Source organism: Amphiprion ocellaris, chromosome 11, assembly GCF_022539595.1.
Source record: "Amphiprion ocellaris isolate individual 3 ecotype Okinawa chromosome 11, ASM2253959v1, whole genome shotgun sequence".
In the NCBI taxonomy this organism is placed as follows: domain Eukaryota; kingdom Metazoa; phylum Chordata; class Actinopteri; family Pomacentridae; genus Amphiprion; species Amphiprion ocellaris.
Window position 1 is genome coordinate 24,368,862 of NC_072776.1, and position 24,951 is coordinate 24,393,812.

The 24,951-nt window shown below is 41.2% G+C and overlaps 1 protein-coding gene across 7 annotated transcripts in view; it reads left to right on the forward strand.

The window, feature by feature from the left end:
* Positions 1–24,951, forward strand: part of sema5ba (sema domain, seven thrombospondin repeats (type 1 and type 1-like), transmembrane domain (TM) and short cytoplasmic domain, (semaphorin) 5Ba) — a 298,720-nt gene that overhangs the window by 179,630 nt on the left and 94,139 nt on the right. For all 7 annotated transcript variants that reach the window (XM_055015127.1, XM_055015129.1, XM_055015130.1 and 4 more), the window contains exons 6-8: positions 8,666–8,728; positions 9,423–9,521; positions 9,638–9,851. In XM_055015127.1, coding sequence (XP_054871102.1) covers positions 8,666–8,728; positions 9,423–9,521; positions 9,638–9,851 — 376 coding nt within the window. The remainder of the gene's footprint in view (positions 1–8,665; positions 8,729–9,422; positions 9,522–9,637; positions 9,852–24,951) is intronic.

A 24,951-nucleotide genomic window follows, 5' to 3' on the forward strand; every position in this document is an offset into this window, starting at 1 on the left:
AATAATCTATCTGTTTCTTATTATAGGCTGTCATCCAGATGTTTAAATTATTAGGCTCCATGGTAAACAAACAGTCCAGTGGATTTTTAATGTGCTCCCAGACTAAGCCAGTTAGGCTGAGCCCCATTGCAGCGGTATACACATCTATCTTGACTCTAACAAGTGTCAGACAGCAGCTCCTATTCAAACAGCCATTACTCCCCTGACACACTTATTTACAATATTCATGAGTTATAATTAGTTGTCACACATGATGTTAACAGTGTGTCAGTGAGAAGCGGCCTTATCACCACAGCAGCACATTTCACGAACAACCACATTTGCAGCTACCACCGCTCGCAGACTCTCTTTACTTCATTAGCGCTCTCCATCTTTTTTCACTCGCCTTCTCGCTCCTTCTTTCTCGTAAAAATAGAATTCATTTTCGAGCCCGGCCACCATCTTTATGCGGTAAAAGTGATGAATCCTCTATCCTGCCACTAACTGTATTTTCTGCAATTTTATTTGCCCATAAAAAATTCATGTTTCCCCCATCGTCTCCGTGCCTTTAAGAAAGATGCCGCGGGCAAGAGATTCTTATTGTGTCTAAGGAGTGGCGAAATTGGGAGAAATGGGGTGTCAGGCTCAGGTTTTGGAGGGGGAATTGATGGCAATGGATTGTACGTGGCGCTTGGCCTTACTAGCATATGGAAATGAACTCTCGCGTACAACTGAGACTACAGGCACCAATAATAAAACCTTGGTGCTGCAGGCTGTATTTGAGTATGAAAAATGGCAGTAAGTTAGTAAGTAGATGAGTCTTTAATTGTCTGATGCTTCGTGCGGCGAGGATAGTGATTTTTTTTTTTTTAATTTTTAGCTCACTGCAGCTCCTTAATGAACAACTGTTGTAATGTGTTAACACATTAGCATATTAGTGGTGGAAAACTGCAGCAGGAGAGATAACACATTGCAAAATCAGTAGAAGTCATTCATCACAGATTCAGAACATACATATGGTTTCTGCAGATAGTGTGAGAAAAGAGCCGTGATTGAGCTGCATGAGGGGATTCTGCTCACATCCAGCAGTTCTTTGTACACAAATTAACCTGTATGCGAATCATAGTCTGGGTTATAATATCATTTAACCAGAGTTAGAGGACGTAGTGGATCGGTTAGAGGTTGCAAAAAGTGTGAGAAGATGGCTGTTTGTTTCCCATTTCTACAGCAGTCAAGACAACTTTCTTTTACCTGTGCACAAAATCCAAAAGTTAGGTGAGAAGATTGATGCCACACTGGTGTCTTTGTGGTAAACTTGAAGCTACCAGATGCTTAGAATAAAGACAAACTGTGTAAAAATGCAGAAATTGCTTCTGCTCAACCTCTGTTTTTATACAGATCAGACAAACAAGATATGATGTCATTAGTGAGCTTTAGAGATGCTGGTTCATTTGGATGGAGCCAGTTTTCCCCTTTTTTCTGTGCCAGCTGCATTTATTTGGTCTTTCTTCAAAAATCCTTTGCTGCTTCGATGGCCACACCTCCTTGACCTTTCAAATTCTCTCCACGCTTTCTTCAGGTTGGCTTCTAGTTCATCCCGATTCATCGTGTGCAGTTAGAAAATTACTGACAGAAACGGTGTCTGAAAAATGCAAAACGGGTGAAGATTCATCAGTACCTAAAAACTCTGGCTATACCCCGAGAGTTACCTTGAATTTGGTTTTATTAAAGGACAAGACAGAATTATGTTATTTGTGGTGAAATGCTCGCAACTGACAGCATGAAGCCAGCGAATTACGGTGAAGTCAGGAAACAAAACACAGTTCGGTAAAGTCGGAAAGATATTGACAAATAGGCGCCGCGCTGGGGGTGCGCTGGGGCTGGGGTGCTGCTTATAGGGGGATGCTCCAAGCCAAACAGTTTGGAAACCACTGCCTTAGGATACACTTTGCTTCCATATTTATGCCCCTTCTTCGCGATGAAAGGATCTTGAATTTGGTGTAATAAATGTCAAATGAAGCCACACATCTTGACCTTTTCAACAACACAAGGGGCTGTGTGTGCAAATAAGTGTCAGTGAGGAAGAATAATTTGAATTTAAATCAAATTTAATCAAAGTTACAACCTGCATAGAGCTGTGTTCACTTTAGTCTTGTTTAAATTACATGTACTGAAAATCTCACATTATGTAGACAGCTCTATAAAGTGATATCTTTATTCATTCCTTCACATATTTTCATACTTCTCATTTTAATAAGTCACAATATCCTCATCCTTTCATAACATTGGCCTAAACCATATCAAAAATAACTCTTTATGGTAATAATGTAGTTGTTTCTTTGTCCACCAAAGTAATCGGCTTTTGAATTTGCATCAGATTTCTACATTACAGAGCTGACAGTACATCTCCCTTTGTTTATAAAATAAGCACAAATAATAATGGATTTGCTTTGCATTGCAATGATTTAAAAGACGAACGTAGGTCATCTTTGCAGTGGTAATCCTAGAATCTGGGGGGGTCCCGGGCAAAGTAGCTATGGAGGAACCTTGTTTGAGCCAAACATTTGCCTGGTTTACTATGTCTGCAAGTGGGCTGCTGTACTTAAGTAACATAATGTCAATTATTTCCATTTTTATCCATTTTCTAAGTCATACAGGATCCCACCATCATGGTTCCACTCAATCTCTGCTACACAATTCTGAAAGTATATCTCTCCTGCCAGCATTTTATGGTGAGATACATGTAAGAACACAATTTAATAGTACAAAATCTCTTTTCCCTTGATTACAAGGCTAATATTAAAAATCAGCAAGTATTAAAACATCAAGTGATGCAAAATCTGGATAGTCTGAATAATAAGATGCAGCGTGTTTAGCTTGTATTTATAATGACCAAGATGAGAGCTTGAAAGTAAAAGTAGGGTTAAAATGAGTTTGAGTTTTCTCACTAATAAATGAAGATCTGACTGTTACAGCGATGGAGCATGTCGAGGTGTTTGTCTGCATCACAAATAAATAATTATCCAGCAAAAATGAGAACTCTCCGCAGCAGCAGGGAATTTATCTCTTTACCTCCACTGTCCACACAGTGTGCAGCTTTTATTCATTCAGTCAATGGCGGCCGGAGCCATTCATGATTTTGTGCAGAGGAGAAGGAATTTGAGGGAAAGCGTGTTGAGGCAGAATTGGTATTCTCACAGGCTCTGTGTGAGTGTGGCTTTGTTCCTGAGTGGTGTGAAGAAGACGAAATAGACAGAGAGCGAAGGAGAGAGGAGGGTTTGTGGTGAAGGTCAGCAGGTTAAGCCGGTGGGGATCCTTGGAGATGGGGCCCTGCCGAAAATATGGTAATGTTCTGAGGCATGATTCATTGCAAAGGCATTCATCTCCCTGTGTATGTGTGTTTACAATGACGTCACCCCATCAGTCCCCTGGCTGTCACGGGCTGACAGGCAGGGCTGTGAAGGAGCAGTGTTTTCATTTCAGCACTCAGAGTGATGGACTGCTGCTGAGGGGGCGGGGCTAGCTGTGACTGGCAGGTGTCTAGCTGTTCGTTCGGCTGGGCTGGGCTGGGCTGGGCTGGGCTGGGCTGGGCTGGGCTGGGCTGGGCTGGGCTGGGCTGGGCTGGGCTGGGCTGGGCTGGGCTGGGCTGGGCTGGGCTGGGCTGGGGGGGAGGGATGGTTAGCTTGTTGACTGTCTGTTCGACGGCAGCGTGACTGGAAAGTAGAGCTTCGTTGATCCAGGAGTTTGTCACAGTAAACTGAATTTGGATTTTGCAATTTGAAGTCAAATTAAATGCTATCTGATAATTTCAAATACAGTTATTCAAATCCATTTTTTTAAATACACATATTCAAGTTTCTGAATTCACATTGTGACTTAAACAGATTTGGACAGTTTTCAAGTTGATGTATCCAAATTATGTGATTTCAAATCAATTTCCTAATACAATTTTTCAAGTTCATGAACCCAAATTATGTGATTCAAATTCAGTATTGTTACAGCTGTTCAAGTTGACAAATTCAAATTATCCATCCATCCATTATCTGTGCATATACTTAATCCTCATTAGGGTTGCGGAGAGCCTGGAGTCTATCCCAGCTGACTTAGGGTGAAGGCAGGACCCTGGACCGGTCACCAACCTATCACAGGGCTACACATAGAGACAAATAATCCCACCTACATTAACACCTACAGACAATTTAGAATCACCAATTAGCCTGAGCATGTTTTTGGACTGTGGGAGGAAGCTGGAGAACCCAGAGAAAAGCCACGCATGCACAAGGAGAACATGTGCACTTGCAAACTCGACACAAAGATCCCAGGCCCAGGGTGAATCAGAGATCTGCTAGCTGCAATACGACGGTGCAAACCACCGAGCCACTGTGTAGCCTCAAATTCAAATTATGCTATGTCGTTTTAAATACAATCATTTCAGTTGCAGAAAAAAGGTTGTAAAAGCAAAAAACAATTGAAAAAAAACGTGTTTCTCATTATATTTCTGTGTGAACAGTTTTGTAACATTGAAATGCGAGATGTAATGTCATTTGGGTTGTTCTTTGTGATGCATGCAGTCAGCTTAGACCATAACTTTAATGCTGCTGTAGAAAACTAACTTGATGAAAACAGAGATACGGATCAAAACAAAGACACTAAAACACTCCACATAGCAGAGGGAAACTGCAGCAGAGTCCACTGACAATCTGTGAAGATGTCACCGCAAGCAACTTATCAAAAACTGTCAATTTCTCAGGTAAAAATCCTGAACAAAGCAGCTTCAACTACTATGCTGAGCAGAAAACACCCAGTTGACAATTTAAATTTCAGTAATTAGTGACACAAATATGTGACTTCCTCACTGAGCAGCAGACAGCCAAATATTTGAATAGGTGGATGTTTGAATACAGCATTTTTAGACGTCAGTGCATTTCACGTCCCCAGCGAGGGGGCAGGGTTAGATGTGACTGGCAGGTGCCTCGCTGTTCGCTGGGCTTGGGGGATTTTTTTAGCTTGTTGACTGTCTGTTTGGTGGCAGCGTGACTGGAAAGCAGAGCTTCCTGCGGGGCACATTAGCTACTTTCTCTATTTTTTACATTTTTTATTTCAGCATCTGCTTCATGTTCAGCGTCTGGAGCTCAAGCTTCATTTTAATCACAGTTTACTTTATATAGCCCTATCCCCTGTTGCCGTCTCTTTCTCCACTGCAGTCTGAAGCAGGTTAATTGAAGGGAGCAGCTGTGGGAGACGGGGAGATGAGCTGTAACTATCAATACGGGCCAGAGCCCACTTACCGGTGTTCTAGCGGCCGCAGCAGCTTTATATAGCTTCATAACTCTAATGAATTTGTCTCCATCTTGCCTCTCACCTGTACTTACATATTGTCACAGAGGTTTTTTTCTGCTCAGCTTAGTAGTCGAAGCTGCTTTATTCTGTATTTTTATACGAGAAAGTGACAGTTTTTGATGAGTTGCTTGCAGTGACACCTTCACAGATTGTCAGTGGACATTCTGCAGTTTTCCTTCCACTATGTCGATATGAAACAAAACACAGTCACTAAAGCGTGCCTTTGTTTTGTTTCTTTTGTTTCTCCATTCTCATCAACCTAGTTTTCTGCATGCAGCACAAAGAACAACTCAAATGACATTACATCTCTCGTTGCAATGTACCAAAACTGTTCACACAAATGTGAAATGAGTTTTATTTTAATAGTTTTTGTTTTTTTGGTTTTTTTTGCTTTCACAATCCTTTTGTGCAACTTTTAAGTGAATATTTAACCAACCATTCTGGAGTATGTAGGACACCGTTGAGCAATTGGCTCACCGTAGTGTGCATTTAGATTTCATCACTGACGTCATGCCAAAGGGGACATAATTTGCTGATTTTGATTGTCAATCCATCATTTTATTGCTCTGAAGGGCCATTGATGGTCAACATTGCTTGCCAAGAGGAGGAATTGTGGCTTTTGATGTTCTAACATTGTAAGTTACCTGCATTCAATAGCAACAGTCAGTAGCAGCTTTGATTTTGCAACTATATAAGACAAATGACATGTGCAGTGGGAGCCGGTGTCAATCACAGTGGAGCATCTAGCAGTTAAAGAAACCCATATTTGTCTTATTAGTTGGTTCAGATGAAAAAAATAAAAACAAAAATCCACCATGAGGTGATAGTTAACAAGATTCAACATGTATAATAATATTCCTCAGTGTTGATTAATAATAAAAGCATGTACACATCATCTGTACTATTCTTAAGGGCCAACATTGATTTAATATAGATTGAAAGGTGCATTATTTTATATATTCAGCTACTTAAAGTAGCAGAAGAACAAATTGTTTGAGAAATAAGTTAGCAAATTTGTTGTGTCCGCAGGATAAATGGAAGTCCAGGTTTCAACTCTGATTTTATCACTCACAGCTCTTAATAAAAAAAAAAAAGATAAGATAAATCTCTATTTATCCTGAAGGAAATTCTTATGCCGTAGCTCAGAAAACAGTAAACTTTGCTCTTTAGCTGCTAAAGTTTCACTTTTTTCACCAGCTAGTTTCTAAGCTTTGTTTTTCAAATTTATGTTTTGTGTAATAGGACAGTTAGAATCCCATAAATCAATAAAAACAAAACAAAAAACAGTACTACTTAAATTTTTAATTAGTTTTTTTACTTGTCTTTTATCTGTGCTGCGTAAACACTGCCTGCAGTTCAACTGAAAAGTCGCTGAATGTTTGTCACACTAGTTGCTAGTTAGTTGCTTTATGTTGTCAACCAAGGAGCACAGATGTTTCATTTAGTTTTATTTTTGGGCAAATTTTTCAGTACCCTGTAGCAGAAATTGATTTTGATGAAAGATTACAAACTCAAGCTTAGATTTGGTTAAATTTTCTGAAAAAACTCCATGTAAACCTTAATGTTGGTAGTATATAGTGGATTTATCAGAGTGTGTTTGGTGAGCACAACTTTCTGCTGCTGCTGGGAATGATGCTGATGACACTGATACTGTAAATATTCTGTGATATCAAGTCAACAAACTCAAAGATGATAAATGGCAAAACCTGCCCACATTCCATACATAAAGATGCCCAAAACCAAATGAACATCCAACATTTATATCCAATACAGTGAACTCAAACAGATGGATCTGAATCTGCACAACAGGAAACATCCTAAATTAGATGTAGTATTTTGATTCAGCGGTAATATACAAGCAACATTGACGAGTTGTGCTTTAATTTGCATCAAAAACAATCGAGGCAGGCATTTGAAATGTGGAGGAACAGTTTCCTCCGCAGTGTTTTGGCAGCAGAAACGGTTCTGGCAGCGCAATCAAAAAACAATCAGACAGTCATGAATTGTCCATGAATATCAGCTTAGTATTAAAACAACAAAAAGAAATCCCAGGACAATGTGCAGATGTTTGACTAGCTCATTAGGCTGTGGGTAGCACAGTTCAGTCTGGTGTTTTCACTCATTAGCAAGAATTTATGCAGAGGCTAATCATCCAAAATCATGAGCGTCCACTCCTGCAAGCCCAGTTTAGAGACTCCATGATCTGCGGAGTAAGAGATCTATTAATACACTCGGTGAGTTTAAGCAGAGAAGTCTTGGTGGTTCTCTGACGTTCTCATTAAAGGTGCTCATAATTTTTTATTTAAATTCTTAAAGAGCTTCAATCTCTGCATTGAGGATCAGGGAAAAAACTGACAATTCTACTTTCCCTGCTGAAATATCCAGTTTTTAGTGTATTTTAATTAAAGCATAATCAAGATCCAGAAAAAGAACACGAGGACAAATGAACACAGAAATTGATGGATCACATTTGTTTTTTTACTCTGTAAGTTTGACCCAGTTTCGTGTTGACTCTTTTTTGGCCTCCGTTGGCAGGATTTTGGTCACAGTTTGGCCGATCATCCAGGGAAACGTGATCCAAAAGATCTGGATAACTATCTCCTGATAATAATCTCTGTAGGAGGGAATGAAATAAACCCAAACAGAAAGCTGGAGATGGATTGACACCATACAATGGCCGTCTTTTCTTACTTTAAGACATTTAGCTAACCTTCCTACTTGGGCAGGGAGATCAGAGAGGAGGCGGAGATGGTGGGAGGATGAGTAAAACGAGGCCAGTGACACACAACAGGGGGTCCTCTGGCACCTGCTCATATGCTCTTCATGCCAAGTGAGGGACATCTCTCAACCTTCTTAACAAGAGCCAGTGCAGCTCCGGTGGCCAAGCAGCCTGTGTGTGTGCATTAGTGTGTTTGCAGCACCGCCGCCTGCATCCATAATTAAGCCAGCGGCATACTCATCAACAGTAATATAATTGGCCGGTAGAAGTGATGGCGGAGTGGTGGAGTGGAGGTGAACGTTGCAAACTTCCAGAGAGAGAGCTTAAGAAAAGGGGGGAGAAGATAGAGCAGAAGCCATTTACATGCTAATGCCGTCCTCAGTCCTTCAGCTGCCTCATTGCGTTCCTCGCCCGCTACCCTCCAATAAGCTCTTGGCCGACGAGCAAGTCACCATGTTTAAACAATAAACAAACAGCAATGAGGTTAAAGTCTTTTCATGAGTCTTTTTGAGCGTGCCTACAGTATTAGCAACAGTAAGTTGTTGCATAACTGTTGTCGAAGGACTCAGCTGACTGCCTTGACCCTCTTTGTCATCCCTGAACTTTTCTCTTGTTTTTGTCTCCTAGGCGACAGAATGGGCACCAGATGAGGAAACCAGGAGGTCCTGTCAGAGCAAAGGCAAAACAGAGGTAACCTCCATCACGCCCCCAATTACAACACTTCATGTTGGCACTGCGGGCATCCACAGAGGCCATTTTGATATCTTCTGGCTGTTGTGGTCCTTGTGGGTCTCGGGGGAGGGCTCAGTACAGAACAGCTATTTCAGACCCTTCAATCAAGAGTTGTTTTTCTTTCAGTGAAGCAAGACGGCAAAAGAAAAAGGGAAGGAAACCATGCACAAGAGAGACACTCAGAAGGACTTTCTTTCAAATATGTCTGATAACAATTGCAGCGATCAGATGGGAGAGCGTCGTTTTTATCTGCCACACTTCCTATAGAGCGAACAGTAACATCAAATACACAAAACAGACAATTTTCTTTGCAACCTGCATCACTAGAATTACCTCCGTTCTTAGCTGCGAAGACCAATTAATCAATTTCACACCTTTGTTGAGACAGATTTGATTTTTACCGAAACATGTACTTGTCTAGAGCGAGTGTCGATATCACAAATAAGCCTCCGCTTAGCTGTAAACAAACATTCATATATTTGAACAATACTTACAGGAGCAAAAGCTGCAGGCGCTGAATTACTCTGCTTTTCACTGTGCGCCAGTCGGTTACCAGAAGACTCGGTCCATTCTTCTTCTCAGGATTCAGCTCCTCAGCCACCTCAGCTTGTTCTCTGCTCTAACTTGTCTTCTTCCTCCTTCATCTGTGCAGATTGAATGTCAGAACTACATCAGAGTCCTGCTGGTGAACAAGACTGAGGTCATGACCTGTGGAACTAATGCCTTCCAGCCGCTATGTATTACCAGAGAGGTACAGTCAGGTGTTTGTTTGGTTGTGTAATTTCGTGTAATTCCAATGAAACCACAGTGGATTTAACCTGCTACCCTCTTCTGTACTGTTTCCACTCCGTGTCCGTCCAATCTCAGGTGGGAAACATGAGCAGCGTGTTGGAGCGAGTGAATGGAGTGGCTCGATGCCCGTATGACCCTCGGCACAACTCTACGGCGGTCGTGACGGAGAGCGGAGAACTGTACGCTGCCACCGTCATCGACTTCTCCGGCCGGGATCCCGTCATTTACCGTAGCCTGGGAGGGATGCCACCGCTCCGGACCGCCCAGTACAACTCCAAGTGGCTCAACGGTAAAGTAGAACCAAACTGTTACACTGAAACTTAATTTGAGCCTCATTTATTTCAGTGTTTTTTTTTTCTAGTCTATGCTGCAGCTAATAACTATGTTGTATCACTAAACAATGATTATTAGTTTCTCCAGTTAGTTGTTTAACCATCTGAACCCTCTCCATTTTCTAGTTTTTTTAATTTACTCCTGTTGCATTTTTACTCACTGTGGGTTCGTTTTTCACTGCAATCTAAAGTCCTGCACCTCTAAAGGAAAAGGCCCAACCATAGTTAGAAGTAAAGAGAACCGAAAAATGTCTTCTGTGCTGTAGGAAGTTCAGTTTCTTTGATTCTTTATTTTACAAAAAAATGGAAAAATCTGCCCCTACAGAGGATTAAGCTGTGTATAGATGCCATCATGGATGGATGGATGGATGAAAAAACCTGGAATCAACATGTACAAGTACCCATAGTTGTTACCAACGCTGGGGTAAAGTGGTTCTCTATACAATAGATGTTTTACTACTTACATTTTAATTATGTTTCAATACTAGTCTCCTATCTACTCTCTGAATACGCTGCCTGCAGTTCAGTCAAATAGTCCAAGAATTTTTGTCAAGTACCCATTGGTTGCAGCAGAGTCACAAATGGCTTGCACAAAGAAGATTTCTTGTTTCGTTTTTTGTAGAATATTAATGTGATTTTGATGAACTATTGCAATATTCTAAGCTTAGGTTTGATTCCGTTTTCTGACAGAACTGCATCTAACTGTTGAGTTATTCAATAACTCTTGTAATGTTGAAAATCAGATTATTCCCTCTATTTTTACATGTTCTAGCACAAATAAATGCTGTAATTTTGGTGTTTTTTCTTTAGTTCAGAAACCCCAAAACTCATACTTACAGACATAGGAGACAGCTAGTGGAACAATAGGAGATATTCACTGAATGTGACAGTAAGTGTATTGGGTTAAAATCACTCTACCTTTCACCACTTGATCTGTATTTAATGTGCAGCAGGTAACTTAGCAATTAATTATTGGTTCCTCTTAGACTATTTGAAACATAAATTTCAGATTTTTTTTCAAAAATGCATACAAAATAATCTGGATTTTGAGTGGTTTAATCCTTGTTAGGGTTTCCCAGGTTCAGTGTTTTGGAACTGTTTTTTTTATCTGGTGTGAGGAATCTAATCTAATAGGAGCAGTAACCTGATCAGGCCTGCAGTCTTGTTGGATTTCCAAATAATCCACTAAGGTTAAGTTGCAAAGGCTCATGTCAAACAACCTCTGAAAATTCCTGTTGTTTCCTTAAATAATTTCCAAGGCCTGTCTGGAGCAGCGGTTCGGGCCAAGTCTGCACTTTTGCTTCCAACACAATCGGCTCTGCTGTTGCAGCCAAGACAGATCAATCCGACAGGGGTTTCTTCAAAGGATTACAAGGCTGTTTTTATTTGAAGTTGTGTGTGGAATGCAGTACAGGTTAGGCATAGGAATTGGTGGGATTTATAGAATGGCGGACAACATGAAATGCTGTCAATCCTGCTAGTGTTAGTGTCAATAATCTCGTTGCTGCTGACACTGTACCTTTTCCCGTGAACACAGTGCAGCAGAAATCCATTCGCACACATCCTGACTCCATCAGAAATGGAGACGGACCCTCCACTGAGGATGGCATGAGGTGCTTTGATATGCAGAAAGACTTAGATAGCTGGATTCATGAAGGTTTATGGAGCAGTGAAGTGGGAGAAGTTCCTTGAGCACCTGTGGTTGTAGAAGTAAAGGTCAGATCCATTCTCTGTGTCATAAATGTTACAGCACTTTTAAAGCTTGGATGGCTATAAAAGCCTTTGGGTTTAATTATCAGTACAAAACATGAGCAGTTGTGTAAGTAAATGGCTGGTTCTCTCATAATATAGCTAATCCTGCAATTAAGGTTTATTTTCAGTATCAGTGGATTAACCCTCGAAAAACAACAGAAAAAAAGTAGGTTTCAAAGGCATGTTGTCTTACAAAGAAATTGGCAAAAATACACCATTCATCAGTGCAAGAAACTGTAAAAACAGAATCATTGGATTTATAAGTTCCAGACAGTCTTTGAACTACTCATCTGTAAAATGCAGATATATTGGAAAATGTAACCAAATCTAAGCTTAAAATCGAGAAAAAAAAAATCAAAATCACCTATATTTTCCATGTCCCATCTAAGAGCTCGAGTCCATATATTTTTTCCAGAGGAAAGGAATTCAACATGTTTATTCTTTCCCAGTGATTTCTGAAAATTTGGTTGAACGACATAGAGGACATTTCTGAGTTCTCTCTCTGTCTTGCCATGGTTGTGTTGTTTCCATAGAGATGCAGCACTTCATGTTGTTGTCACAAATGAGCCCACAGTGACTAAAAATATGACGGGCAAAAAAAAAAAAACCTTGCTTTGGATACAAAGAGGTATATTCCTTTACTTTCTCAGTTGTTCTGTTGAATGTTTTGTCTACAAAATGTCGGAAATATCACAACTCTAATAATCACAGTTTACAGGAGTCCAAGGTGACGTCTATGAATGGCTTGTTTTGCCTGAGCAGCCAAATAAAACGCAGATTTGTAGAATTTACAATGACGCTAAACAAAGAAAAACAGCAAATCCACACTATCGAGAAGCAAGAACTCAACATTTTCTGCTTGATAAATAACTTAATGGATTAATCCATCACTAGAGTTTCTGAGTTAAGATTCATTTTATTTGATTAATGCATTAATCAAATGATTAGCCCCTAGTGTAAGAAATAAATATTCACACATGTCTGCATTATAATAAGGAGAAGGTTTTGAAAGATTTGCACTTTGAGGAGTTGGCAAGAATAAGGGAGGGAGGGGAGTGAAGACGTAAGAAAGGGGAGATGGAGTGCAGCCAAATGTAGGAGTCTGAAGGTGTGCGTGTGCGGTTTTGTGTATTTGTATGCAGTTGTGTTGGGGGGGAGATGAGAGAGTTGTAGGGCAGGGTAGAGGATGAGGATGAGAGGGAAGCAGGGAAGATAGACTGAGGAGTCAGTGAGCAGTGTAATTATTCCTCACTGCAGGGAGAGGGTGAAATTACAACACACAGCATGCTTCTCGCCATGCAGGGACTCTGCCTGTGTGTGTGTGCTTGTGCATGGATGTGTTTTTCTACTGTGCACAGGTTATATGTGCGTCCACGCGTCCCAGCCGCACGTGTGTTTATAAAACCACACATATGTGACCAAAAAGACGAGTAACAACGCAGATAGTGTCCTCATCAGCATAATCACAGCTGGTTGCACACACGTTACCCTCCACTCAAAGCTTGCTCTGCTTCATGGCCGATTCAGAGCTCTACCAAGTTGTGTTCCTGCTGGATTTGGGGTGTGAATGAAAATCTCATTTCCAGCTCCAGTTCAGGAGAAGCGAAGGCAGGGAGGAGGTCTTGGATCTAATCAATCTGTTCCCTTACTGGATTGGTTGCCTGCCAGGTGCTGACCAACTGTTTTCCATCATGCATTCGAATGCCACAAGGAGCTATACAGAAATAATCTACAGAACTTCTGCATGCTTCATACAACCCCCCCTGGACTTTATATGAAGCCACATATTTATTTATATTTCCGTTATTCACACTCAGCCTCAGCTTTCATTAAAAAAGTGTTGTTGGTGCGTGTATATGGACAGAAATCAAATGAAGGCAACAACAGTCTCAACCGCATTATATAATCATGCGAAGACAGGTGATATTTCAACTTCAATATTAAACTTTCGTATCTAAAATATAAAACTTTTTATTAATTAGCATTAGCAACTCGGGTTTCTTTTGTAGAAAATGAGGTGGTGCTAAGATTTTCATAAAAAAAACGTGGTGGTTCTATATGTTAAAGATAACTTACTACTGAAATTCTTAATTTGCATCCATACTTGTCTTCTGTTTGCTACACAGCCCGCAGTTTAGCCTAGTTTAGCGAAGTAGTCCCAGAATTTTTGTCACATGACTTTTAGATACAGCTGAGTCACTGATGGCTTCCAAGTTGTGCTGAAAAGTGCCGAATCTGGTTATTCAAAGCTATAAATTTTTGACAGTTTTTTTGAGACACATGGAACATTAGCTAAGATTGACTTCAGATCAGCTTTTAAGACTAGAGATGCCCGTTACACATGAAAAAATTAAACTGCTGACAGATTTCTTATTTTGTCAGTTTATGGCCCTGATAAATTATGTGTTTTTGGTGATTTCTTTGAAGATACTTTGCCTTTTCAAACCCACCAGCAGGTTTTTGGGTTTGTCGGGGTTAACTTAACAATTATTCATAGAGGATAGTTGACAAACTGCCACTGCAAACTAAATACGTAGAATATCTCCAAAATGTTGAAGTATAATTTGTTTCCTTACAATATCTCCTCCTGGCAAACGGAGCACAGCATTAGTTCAGGTGTATTACTTGATTTGCATGAAGTGCTTCTTTCGTGCTTCACCATCAGCAGCTCATTCACCAGCTGCTGCTCTGCCGACCAGCTCATAGCATCCAGTCGTTTTCATATACTTCAGGCTTTAGAAGCAGTCTGCTCGGCTTCTTACCCCACACCTCCACAGGTTTTCATGTTACTGCTGCATGTTGACTTCACTCAGATGGAATGAGTTACTAAGAGTTTACTAAGGTGAATTATTTCCCCAGCAGAATCCTTTTCACCACACTGAAAACTTTTTCTGTTAACTTTAACTGTAGACTTGTCTCTTTTATAATATAAATGGTTAATGCTTTGGCAGATTCTTTCAGTCATTCAACCTTCATTTATACTTCAGAGATCATTGTGGGGTGACCCTCTTTCAGTGACATCGAGTCACATTTCAAAGCAAAGAGAGAGAGAGGCACGCTAACAGAAAAGGCATTAACACATCTGGTTAAATAAATACATTCAAATTTCTGTTTCAAGGAGTCGGATTTTTTCGATAAAATAGTGAGATTATAAATCAAAATACAGTAATATGATTAACCATGAAAGTTGCAAATGTGGGAAATAAGTAAAAAAATTGTCAAAGAAAATATAAGTGGAAATTGGGAGGTGGAAACTGAAGGTGTTTGAAAGTTTGTGAACCTATAGAATTTTATGCTTAGATGTGATCTAAACAGTCCACACATAGATAAAGAGAATCTGGTTAAACAAATAAGACAGAGATGTTATACTTGGTCAGTAAGTATTCAGGAAAGTTGTCCAATATTATGAATTAGTGAAGTTTTGCTTTCAATATCTGCTTTTGTTTTGCAGCAAATAAACACTTCTGATCTGTCCTATGCATCAGCTTGCAGGAATTTAGCTCATTCCTTCGTATAGCACGACTTCTACTCTGGGTTTCCTCACATCAGCTGCTTATTTCAGCTCCTTTCACCCCATTTTCATTAGATTAAGGTTGAAACTTTGATTTGGCCATTCATAAACGCTAACGTTCTTCTTCTTTAAACATACTTGTTTACTATGTGTTTTCTCTTGAGATTCAGTTCTTGACAGGAGTTCTAACATTTTCCTTTAGAATTTGCTGCTATAATTTGGAATTCATTTTTCCATCAAGTTGTCCTGGCCCAGATGCAGCAAAATAGGCCCAAGTTATGATACTACCACCACCATGTTTCCAAGGTTTTTATGCTGTAGTACAGTGTTTTGCTTTCCCCAAACTGATTGTTAAAACCAAAAGTTCTATTTTGGTCTGATCATATTTCCAGCAGTCTTCTGGCTTGTGCATATAATCTTTTTATGAAGCAGTGGTTTTCTCCTTGCAGCCCTGCCATGCACACAAACGTTCAGTATAGTGGAAAATTTACATTAACTAACATGTAAGAGGCCTTCAGTTGGTTAGAAGTTCCCCTGGTTCCTCTGAGACCTCATAGAATATTACACTCCTTGTTCTTGGAGAGATCTTTGTTGTCCAGTCACTCCAGGGGGGAATCAATGGTCTTAAATTTCCTCTATTTATATACAGTCTTCTGTCTTAATGTGGATTAATTAGGCCCATCGCTCCTCCTGGAGCATAGGCCGCCGACAACAGTCCAACAGAGTGCTCTGTCCTGGCCTGCTCTCTCCAGCTGTTTCCAGGTCTTTCCCATCTTCTTGATGTCAGCATCGAGGTCTCGTCGCCAGGTGTTTTTTGGCCCTCCTCTATTCTGCTTCCCTTGGGGGTATCACTTGTGTGCTTGCCTTGTGGTGTTACTGGCTGGCTTCCTCAGGGTGTGCCCAATCCATCCCCATCTTCTACGCCGGATCTCGTCCTCGGCTGGGAGCTGGTTAATACCCTGCCACAGGTCTGCGTTGCTGATGGTGTCGGACCAGTGTATCTGGAGGATCCTTCTCAGGCAGCTGCTGATGAACGTCTGCACTTTCCTGATGGTGGTCTTCGTTGTCCTCCATGTCTCTGCTCCATACAGTAGGACTGACTTGACGTTAGAGTTGAACAGCCGGATCTTTGTGCGTGTTGACACTACCTTAGAGCTCCAGATGTTCCTCAGCAGCAAGTATGCTGCCCTCGCCTTGCCGATTCTTGGTCTGACGTCTGCGTCTGTGCCGTCCTGCTTGTCAATGACGCTGCCCATTTGCTGTATTGATCTTGAGGATCTTGGTCTTGCCCTCGTGGATCTTGAGGCCAACTTGTGCTGAGATGGCTGCCAACTCTGTTGTCTTATCTTGCATCTGCTGGTGGCTGTGGGAAAGCAGGGCATAGTCCAGATCGTCTCGCTGGTCAAACAGTGTCCACTGGATTCTGTTTCTTCTGTCTGCTGTTGACGTCTTCATGGTCCAGTCGATCACCAGGAGGAAGAGGTGGTTTAGTATAGTCCAAACTCTACAGTGATGGTTTTGCAACCTTTTCCAGCTTGATGAGCATCAACAACTATTTTTCTGAGGTCGTCTAAAAGCCATGATACACTTTGACAAGCGTGTCGTGAACATCAGACTATGGTAGATCCATGAAATCTAAAAATCCTGAAAATACCTGAAAACTAATTTCACCATTAAAATAGCTGCTAATCAATGAGATTCACATAATTTAGCCATTAAGACATGTAGCATTAAATCATTTTCCACTATAATTAAATGACCAAGTCTGATGTTTTTTTCTCATCCATTAAATCAGGTTTTCTTTTATCTACTTATTACTGACTGTGATAATAACCACATTTTTTTTACTGTATTGGCCGAAACCTAGCATTCTTTATCTACTTTTAGGGCTTGTACAAACATGGACAAAATTGTTGGTACCCCTCGGTTAATGAAAGAAAAACCCACAATGGTCACAGAAATAATTTGAATCTGACCAAAGTACTAATAAATAAAAATTCTATGAAAATTAACCAATGAAAATCAGAAATTGCTTTTGAACCATGGTTCAACATAATCATTTTTAAAAAATACTCATGGAACGGGCCTGGACAAAAATGATGGTAGCCCTAGAAACGACTGAAAATAATGTGACCATAGGGACATGTTCAATCAAGGTGTGTCGTCTAATTAGCATCACAGGTGTCTACAAACTTGTAATCAGTCAATCGGCCTATTTATAGGGTTACAAGTAGTCACTGTGCTGTTTGGCGACATGGTGTGTACCACACTAAGCATGGACCAGAGGAAGTAAAGGAGAGAGTTGTCTCAGGAGATTAGAAAGAAAATTATAGACAAGCATGTTAAAGGTAAAGGCTATAAGACCATCTCCAAGCAGCTTGATGCTCCTGTGACTACAGTTGCACATATTATTCAGAAATTTAAGATCCATGGGACTGTAGCCAACCTCCCGGGACGTGGCCGCAGGAGGAAAATTGATGACAAATGGAAGAGACGGATAATAGGAATGGTAACAAAAGAGCCTAGAACAACCTCTAAAGACATTAAAGATGAACTCCAAGGTCAAGGTACATCAATGTCAGATCGCACCATCCGTTGTTGTTTGAGCCAAAGTGGACTTCATGGGAGATGACCGAGGAGGACACCACTGTTGAAAACAAATCATAAAAAAGCCAGACTGGAATTTGCCAAACTGCATGTTGACAAGCCACAAAGCTTCTGGGAGAATGTCCTATGGACAGACGAGACAAAACTGGAACTTTCTGGCAAGGCACATCAGCTCTATGTTCACAAATGCAAAAATGAAGCATATCAAGAAAAGAACACTGTCCCTACTGTGAAACATGGAGGAGGCTCTGTTATGTTCTGGGGCTGCTTTGCTGCATCTGGCACAGGGTGTCTTGAATCTGTGCAGGGTACAATGAAATCTCATAGTTATCAAGGTATTCTAGAGAGAAATGTGCTGCCCAGTGTCAGAAAGCTTGGTCTCAGTCGCAACAGGATAATGAGCCAAAACACACGGCTAAAAATGCCCAAGAATGTTTCAAATGTTTTTATTAGAAGCCTCTTTGTTAAACAGCTTAATCAGTACAGCCATTATTGCTTCATTTTTAACATTTTTCAAAAAAAAAAGACAAGCCACATAAACAAAATTAAAACTACAAAAAAATAACAATAATAAATAAAATATAAACATATATATGTATACACATTTAAAGATAAACAAAAAGAAATACAGATACAAAAACAAAAATACCCTTACCCATTCCCACCCACTATGTGCTATCCATTTGTTCGATTAAATTATTGATCCATATTTTCCAGAAACAAAACAAATGGCTTCCACATTTGTTCAAAGTCTTCCAGTTTGTCATTGATATAGTAACGAATCCTTTCTAGATGAAGAGTGTCGGTCATTACGGATATCCAAGCTTTTAATGAGGGAACCTCTTTTCCTTTCCATAATAGAAGGATCAGTCTCTTTGCAGTCATGAGACAATATGACATGAGTTGGTTTTGGAAGCTGTTAAGTTTTAACACTGAACGTAAATAAAGGCTTTGTGAAACATCAGGAGCTTCACTATTGTCTGGCTGGGGTTTGCTACATTGCGCGACCTAAATGTGTAACAGGCGGCAGGAATTGATGGGACTCAGAAACATCCCACAGTTCAATCAGTTGTTCCTTATATGATTTCCAACTGATAAATCATGGTCATTTTGTAGTAGGATCTCAATCATGTGATTGTCAGCAAGTAACTGACGCAGTGTTCACGTCATGGTTACAGCGACACCGTGCCGGCAGCTATATTTGGCAATGGGAAATCCTTACAAAGCCGTGGATCCAGACCATGAGACACATCACTGCCAAAATTTAATGAGGTGGTCCTTGTGTCATTTCTGACTTTCCCTGAAAATTTCGTCCAAATCTGTTAGTCCGTTTTTGAGTAATGTTTCACACACAGACAGGCAGACAGATTCACAGACAAACGTACGCCGATCGTCACATAACTCCACCGTTCCTTGGCAGAGTAACAAAGGTGTGTCTGACGAGAATGAAGGATGGTTGATTTAACCCTCTGAACCCCAAAAGCAGTTTCTGGGCGTTTTCTGCTCCTGTCACACTTTTATTCACTGTGGGCTCATTACTGTAATATAAAGTCCTGCACCTCTATGAAAACACCACATCTATGCTTAGACGATGAGATACATCAAACATGGTACAGTTAAAATGTCATACATTGTAAAAGAAAAACAACAGTTGAATTTCTTTGATTATTCACTCTACAACCTTTGAAAAACTTGGAATCAACATATAAAACATTTTTCCAATTGTCCACAGGTGTTCGCAATACTGAGGGAAAATGTCTCTACATGCTGTAGACATTTTACAATTTACCTTTTACAGTTGTGTCCATACTCTCTGCTCTGTGTAAACACTGCCTGCAGTTCCTGAATTCTTGCCATGTGACTGTCGATCACAGCTGAATCATTCATGGCTTCTTGGTTGCACCGAGATGAGCAGGATTTTCTGTTTTTAACAGAATCTGGTAAAATTACAGGAAATTTTCTGACATTTTTTTTAAATAAGACCCTAGTACAGGGATGGGCAACTGGCGGCCCGCAGCGTCATTTGGTGTGGCCCGTGAATTAATTTCTAATTAATATCAAATTTTAAATTGTTGGCTTCACTGCTTTTGAAGCAGCAGACTGTCTCCAACGCAGGTGTAATTTTGCCTCCAACTGCTAGAGGCGCAAGAGGCCTTTAGCTCAACAAGTAGCTGCTCTCTTCTTCATTGAACACAGGAGGCAGCTAATCTTCGAGCAGCAAAGATGTCTGTGCCAAAACGCAAACTTGACCAAGAAAACCGCTTCTTTCAGGCAAGATGGGAATAGAATACAATACAGTACAATAGAATACAATAGAATATTCTTAATTGTCATTATACAATGTATAACGAGATTGCAGAGTGAACCAATTACTTCTTCACAGAATTCAAAGGCAAACCAATGTGTTTAGTGTGTCTTTAAACAAAATCATCCATGAAAGATTTTAATATAAGTCGCCACTACAACACCACGTACAAAGAAAAATTTTAAAAATACACCAGAGCTGCTAGAGCCGCTAGAGCCACTATTGTCGCTGACCTCAAAGAGAAAATTCACAGACAACAGAGCCTTTTCACCAAAACCACCGCTGCACAGGAGTCAGCTCTCTAGGCCTCTTATGTTGTTATCCTTGAGCTGGCTAAAGCAAAGAAGCCCCTGTCCGACGGTGAGATGGTGAAGTGGTGTGCAATAGAGATGGCTAAATCTTTCGGAGATGACAGCATGGCTAAAAACTTTGAAACTGTATCTCTGTCTCATCACACGGTGACATGAAGAATTTTCGATATTCAAAATCATATTGACAAGAAGCTGAAAGACATAATGAATGACTGCAAATATTTCTCCCTGATGCTGGATGAGAGTACAGATGTGACAGATGTGAGCCAGCTCCTCATTTTCACAAGAACCATTGACAGTTCATTTGAAGTGCATGAGGAATAATAATAATAATGATGATGATGCCTTTAATTTATAATGTACTTTACATATAAAATCTCAAAGTGCTACAATAGGGAAAGTGCAAAATACATTTAAAAAAAACATTTCAAAAACAGTAGCAACATGTTAAAACTTAAATAAGAACGTCTTTAGCCCTTTCTTAAATGACTCCAGGGACTGTGGGGCCCTTAGGGGTGGTGGTAATGCGTTCCACAGTTCAGGAGCAGCTGTCTGGAACGCTATGTCGCCCATTGTTCTTAGATTTGATCTTGGAGTGAACAGAAGGTTGGTATTGGTGGATCGAAGTTGTCTGGAAACGGACCGAAGGGTTAAGAGTTCTGAGAGGTAGTCCGGGGCATGTCTATGAATGCACTGATAGGCAAGCAGACAGACTTTGAACTGGATACATTTTAAGATTGGAAGCTAGTGGAGGTTACAGAGAACGGGTGTAATGTGGGCATGTTTGGGCGTCCTCGTCAGGATCCTGGCGGTGGTGTTTTGCACATGTTGGAGCTTGTGGAGGTTTTTTCCTGGGATCCCAATGAGGAGGGCATTGTAGTAGTCCAGCCTGGAGGACACAAAGCCATGAACCAGCTTCTCAGCGTCAGAAGGGAAGAGAGTAGGATGAAGTTTTGAAATGTTTTGTAAATGAAAGAATGAGATTTTACAGAGATTTTGTATGTGGTGTTCAAATGACAAATGGGGATCAAAGAGGACTCCCAAATTTCTGACAGAGGAAGAGAGAGGAATGGAGAAATCAGACAGTGAGATGGCAGAGATGGGAGAAGATTTGAGCTGGTGAGGGGTCCCTATGAGGATGGCTTTAGTCTTATAAGCATTCAGTTGCAGGAAGTTGTTTGCTAACCATGCCCTCCAGGCAGGCTATCAGGGCTGATGGTGCTGAAGTGGATGTGGGGTCAGTGTGCAGGTAGAGCTGAGTATCATCGGCATAGCAATGAAAGGACATTCAGTGCTTGCCGATGATGTGGCCCAGGGGAAGCATATAGATGTTGAAGAGGGTGGGGCCAAGGACAGACCCCTGAGGGACCCCACAGGTGACAAAGTGGGGTCTTGACTTGGCATCCCTCAGGACCACATACTCAGCTCTACCTGCCAGGAATGATTTGAACCAGTCCAGCACAGTACCAGACAGACCAGTATTGCATTGCAGTCGGTGGAGAAGGATGTTGTGATGAACTGTATCAAAGGCAGCTGTTAAGTCCAGAAGAATGAGAAGTGATGGAGAGCTATGGTCAGAGGCCACCAAAAGGTCATTGGTGACCCTGACCAGGCTGTCTCTGTACTGTGGGCTAAACGGAAACCGGACTGGAATTTCTCGTATAGTGAGTATGTGGATAAATGATCATGGAGCTGGCCAGCTACAACCTTCTCCAGAACCTTTGAAAGGAATGGAAGGTTTGAGATACACTATATTGCCAGAAGTATTCGCTTACCTGCCTTGACTCACATATGAACGTAAGTGGCATCCCGTTCCTAATCCATAGTGTTCAACATGACGTCGGTTCACCCTTTGCAGCTATAACAGCTTCAACTCTTCTGGGAAGGCTGTCCACAAGGTTTAGGAGTGGTTTATGGGAATTTTTGACCATTCTTCCAGAAGCGCATTTGTGAGGTCGCACACTGATGTTGGACGAGAAGGCCTGGCTATCAGTCTCCACTCTAATTCATCCCAAAGGTGTTCTATCGGGTTGAGGTCAGGACTCTGCGCAGGCCAGTCAAGTTCATCCACACCAGACTGTCATCCATGTCTTTATGGACCTTGCTTTATGCACTGGTGCACAGTCATGTTGGAAGAGGAAGGGGCCAGCTCCAAACTGTTCCCACAAAGTTGGGAGCATGGAATTGTCCAAAATGTCTTGGTATGCTGAAGCATTCAGAGTTCCTTTCACTGGAACTAAGGGGCCAAGCCCAGCTCCTGAAAAACAACCCCACACCATAATCCCCCCTCCAGCAAACTTTACACTTGGCACAATGCAGTCCGACAAGTATCGTTCTCCTGGCAACCGCCAAACCCAGACTCGTCCATCAGATTGCCAGATGGAGAAGCGCGATTCGTCACTCCAGAGAACGCGTCTCCACTACTCTAGAGTTCAGTGGCGGCGTGCTTTACACCACTGCATCCGACGCTTTGCATTGCACTTGGTGATGTATGGCTTGGATGCAGCTGCTTGGCCATGGAAACCCATTCCATGAAGCTCTCTGCTGAAGCACTGTTCTTGAGCTAATCTGAAGGCCACATGAAGTTTGAAGGTCTGTAGTGATTGACTCTTCAGAAAGCTGACAACCTCTTGGCACTATGAGCCTCAGCATCTGCTGACCCCGCTCCGTCAGTTTACGTGGCCTACCACTTTGTGGCTGAGTTGCTGTCATTCCTACACACTTCCACTTTCTTATAATACAGCTGACAGTTGACTCTGGAATATTTAGGAGGAAGGAAATGTCACGACTGGATTTGTTGCACAGGTGGCATCCTATCACAGTTCCACGCTGGAATTCACTGAGCTCCTGAGAGCGACCCATTCTTTCACAAATGTTTGTAAAAGCAGTCTGCATGCCTAGGGGCTTGATTTTATACACCTGTGGCCATGGAAGTGATTGGAACACCTGATTCTGATTATTCGGATGGGTGAGGGAATATTTTTGGCAATATAGTGTAGGTCTGTAGCTGGCCAGGTCTTCAGGATTAAGGTTGTGTTTTTTGAGATGTGGTTTGATCAGAGCCGTTTTGAGAGTGGATGGAACATGACCAGAGCGGAGTGAACAGTTTATAATTTTGGTAATGAGGAACTACTGAAACTGGTGTCTTTGCATGATACCACAAAGGGCATATATTCATATATTCAACGCCGTAAAAATGGTAGTAAATGAGCATGGGGGCTTTAGTAAACTTTCATACAGGGAAGACGCACTGGATTCGCTGGACTCCTCCCTCAGAACGGAGTTGACTGCCCTGTACTGCACTGCATCATACATCAGGTGGGTGACTATTGATTTGATTCTGTTTAAGGAATTTATAATAATGTGTTTTCAAACTATTTCCATAGTCACTAATCTTGTTTGAGGGGGTAACAGGGCTCTCAATCACAGAAACTTTATTGCCTTTTTGAAAGAGGTGAATGCTACCTATCAAGATTCACAGATACACACTGACATCAGATGGATGAGCTGTGGAAAGTGTTTGGAAAGGTTTTTTGTGCTGCGCACTGAACTCCCTGTGTTTTTAGAGGAGCGTCTTCGCTGTGATACGAGTGCGTACTGCCGCAAACTCTGGGATACAGCTTTTCTGTGCGACATGGCCTTTCTTACCGATATCACCTCACATTTAAATCACCTTAACATACAGCTGCAGGGGAGACCGTGAATTGGTCTAAATGAAAAACATTTATTAACTATTCTACCAAGACATTACAGGTGAGCTATGTATAGTGAGAAATATGATGTATGTGTGTGTGCGTGCGTGTGTGTGTGTGTGTTTGTGTGTCTGTGTGTGTGTGTGGAGTCAAATTAACATATCAAAGGAAGAGAATTATGGTGAAAGGAGGCTAGATAGTGGACGGTCTAACACAATGAACTGGTAATTTGGACTATGATCGATACGCTAAAGAGTGACTAGATTTAAATAATCAAGTTATTAATGACATCAACCCAAAGCAGGAACAGAAAGAAGTTTTCCTACGTTTTACAGCACTGCTTTGGAGTCTTCGTTTGGGCTGGAACAGTAGAAGGTCGGTGACGTCCTTGCGAGGCGCCCGAACTCTCTGTTTCAAGCATCATGTGGTCGCTAAGCAACGAGTTCTGCCGTCGAAGCTCCCAGCACAGTCGGGGGTCTCAGCAGGCGTCTGATGTGTAGGCACACAGGTGATGAATCAGGCCGCCGGTGTTCAGGGCTCTGTATGCGCGTCTTCCAGGATTGATGAAAAATAACTTGTTTAACGGTGGCTCTCGTTTGGTTTTCAGTCGGCATTAGCCGAGTAATAAAAAGGATGTTGAAACTTGAGAGCTGAGCCGTGGTGAAATTTAGAAAAAGGAAAAATTTGATTCCAATTATTTCTTATTAGAAAACAGATTAAAACATGTAAGCTCAGGCTTGTATTGAAATTGAGCAGTGTCTAAAATATGTTGCAAAAATGAAAAAGCGACAAAAATGAGATAAAGAAAAGAATGCCGAGACAAAGTAAAATTTCAGAGTAAAAGTTAAAACGACACTTGTCTAGGAAAGAACGGAGATG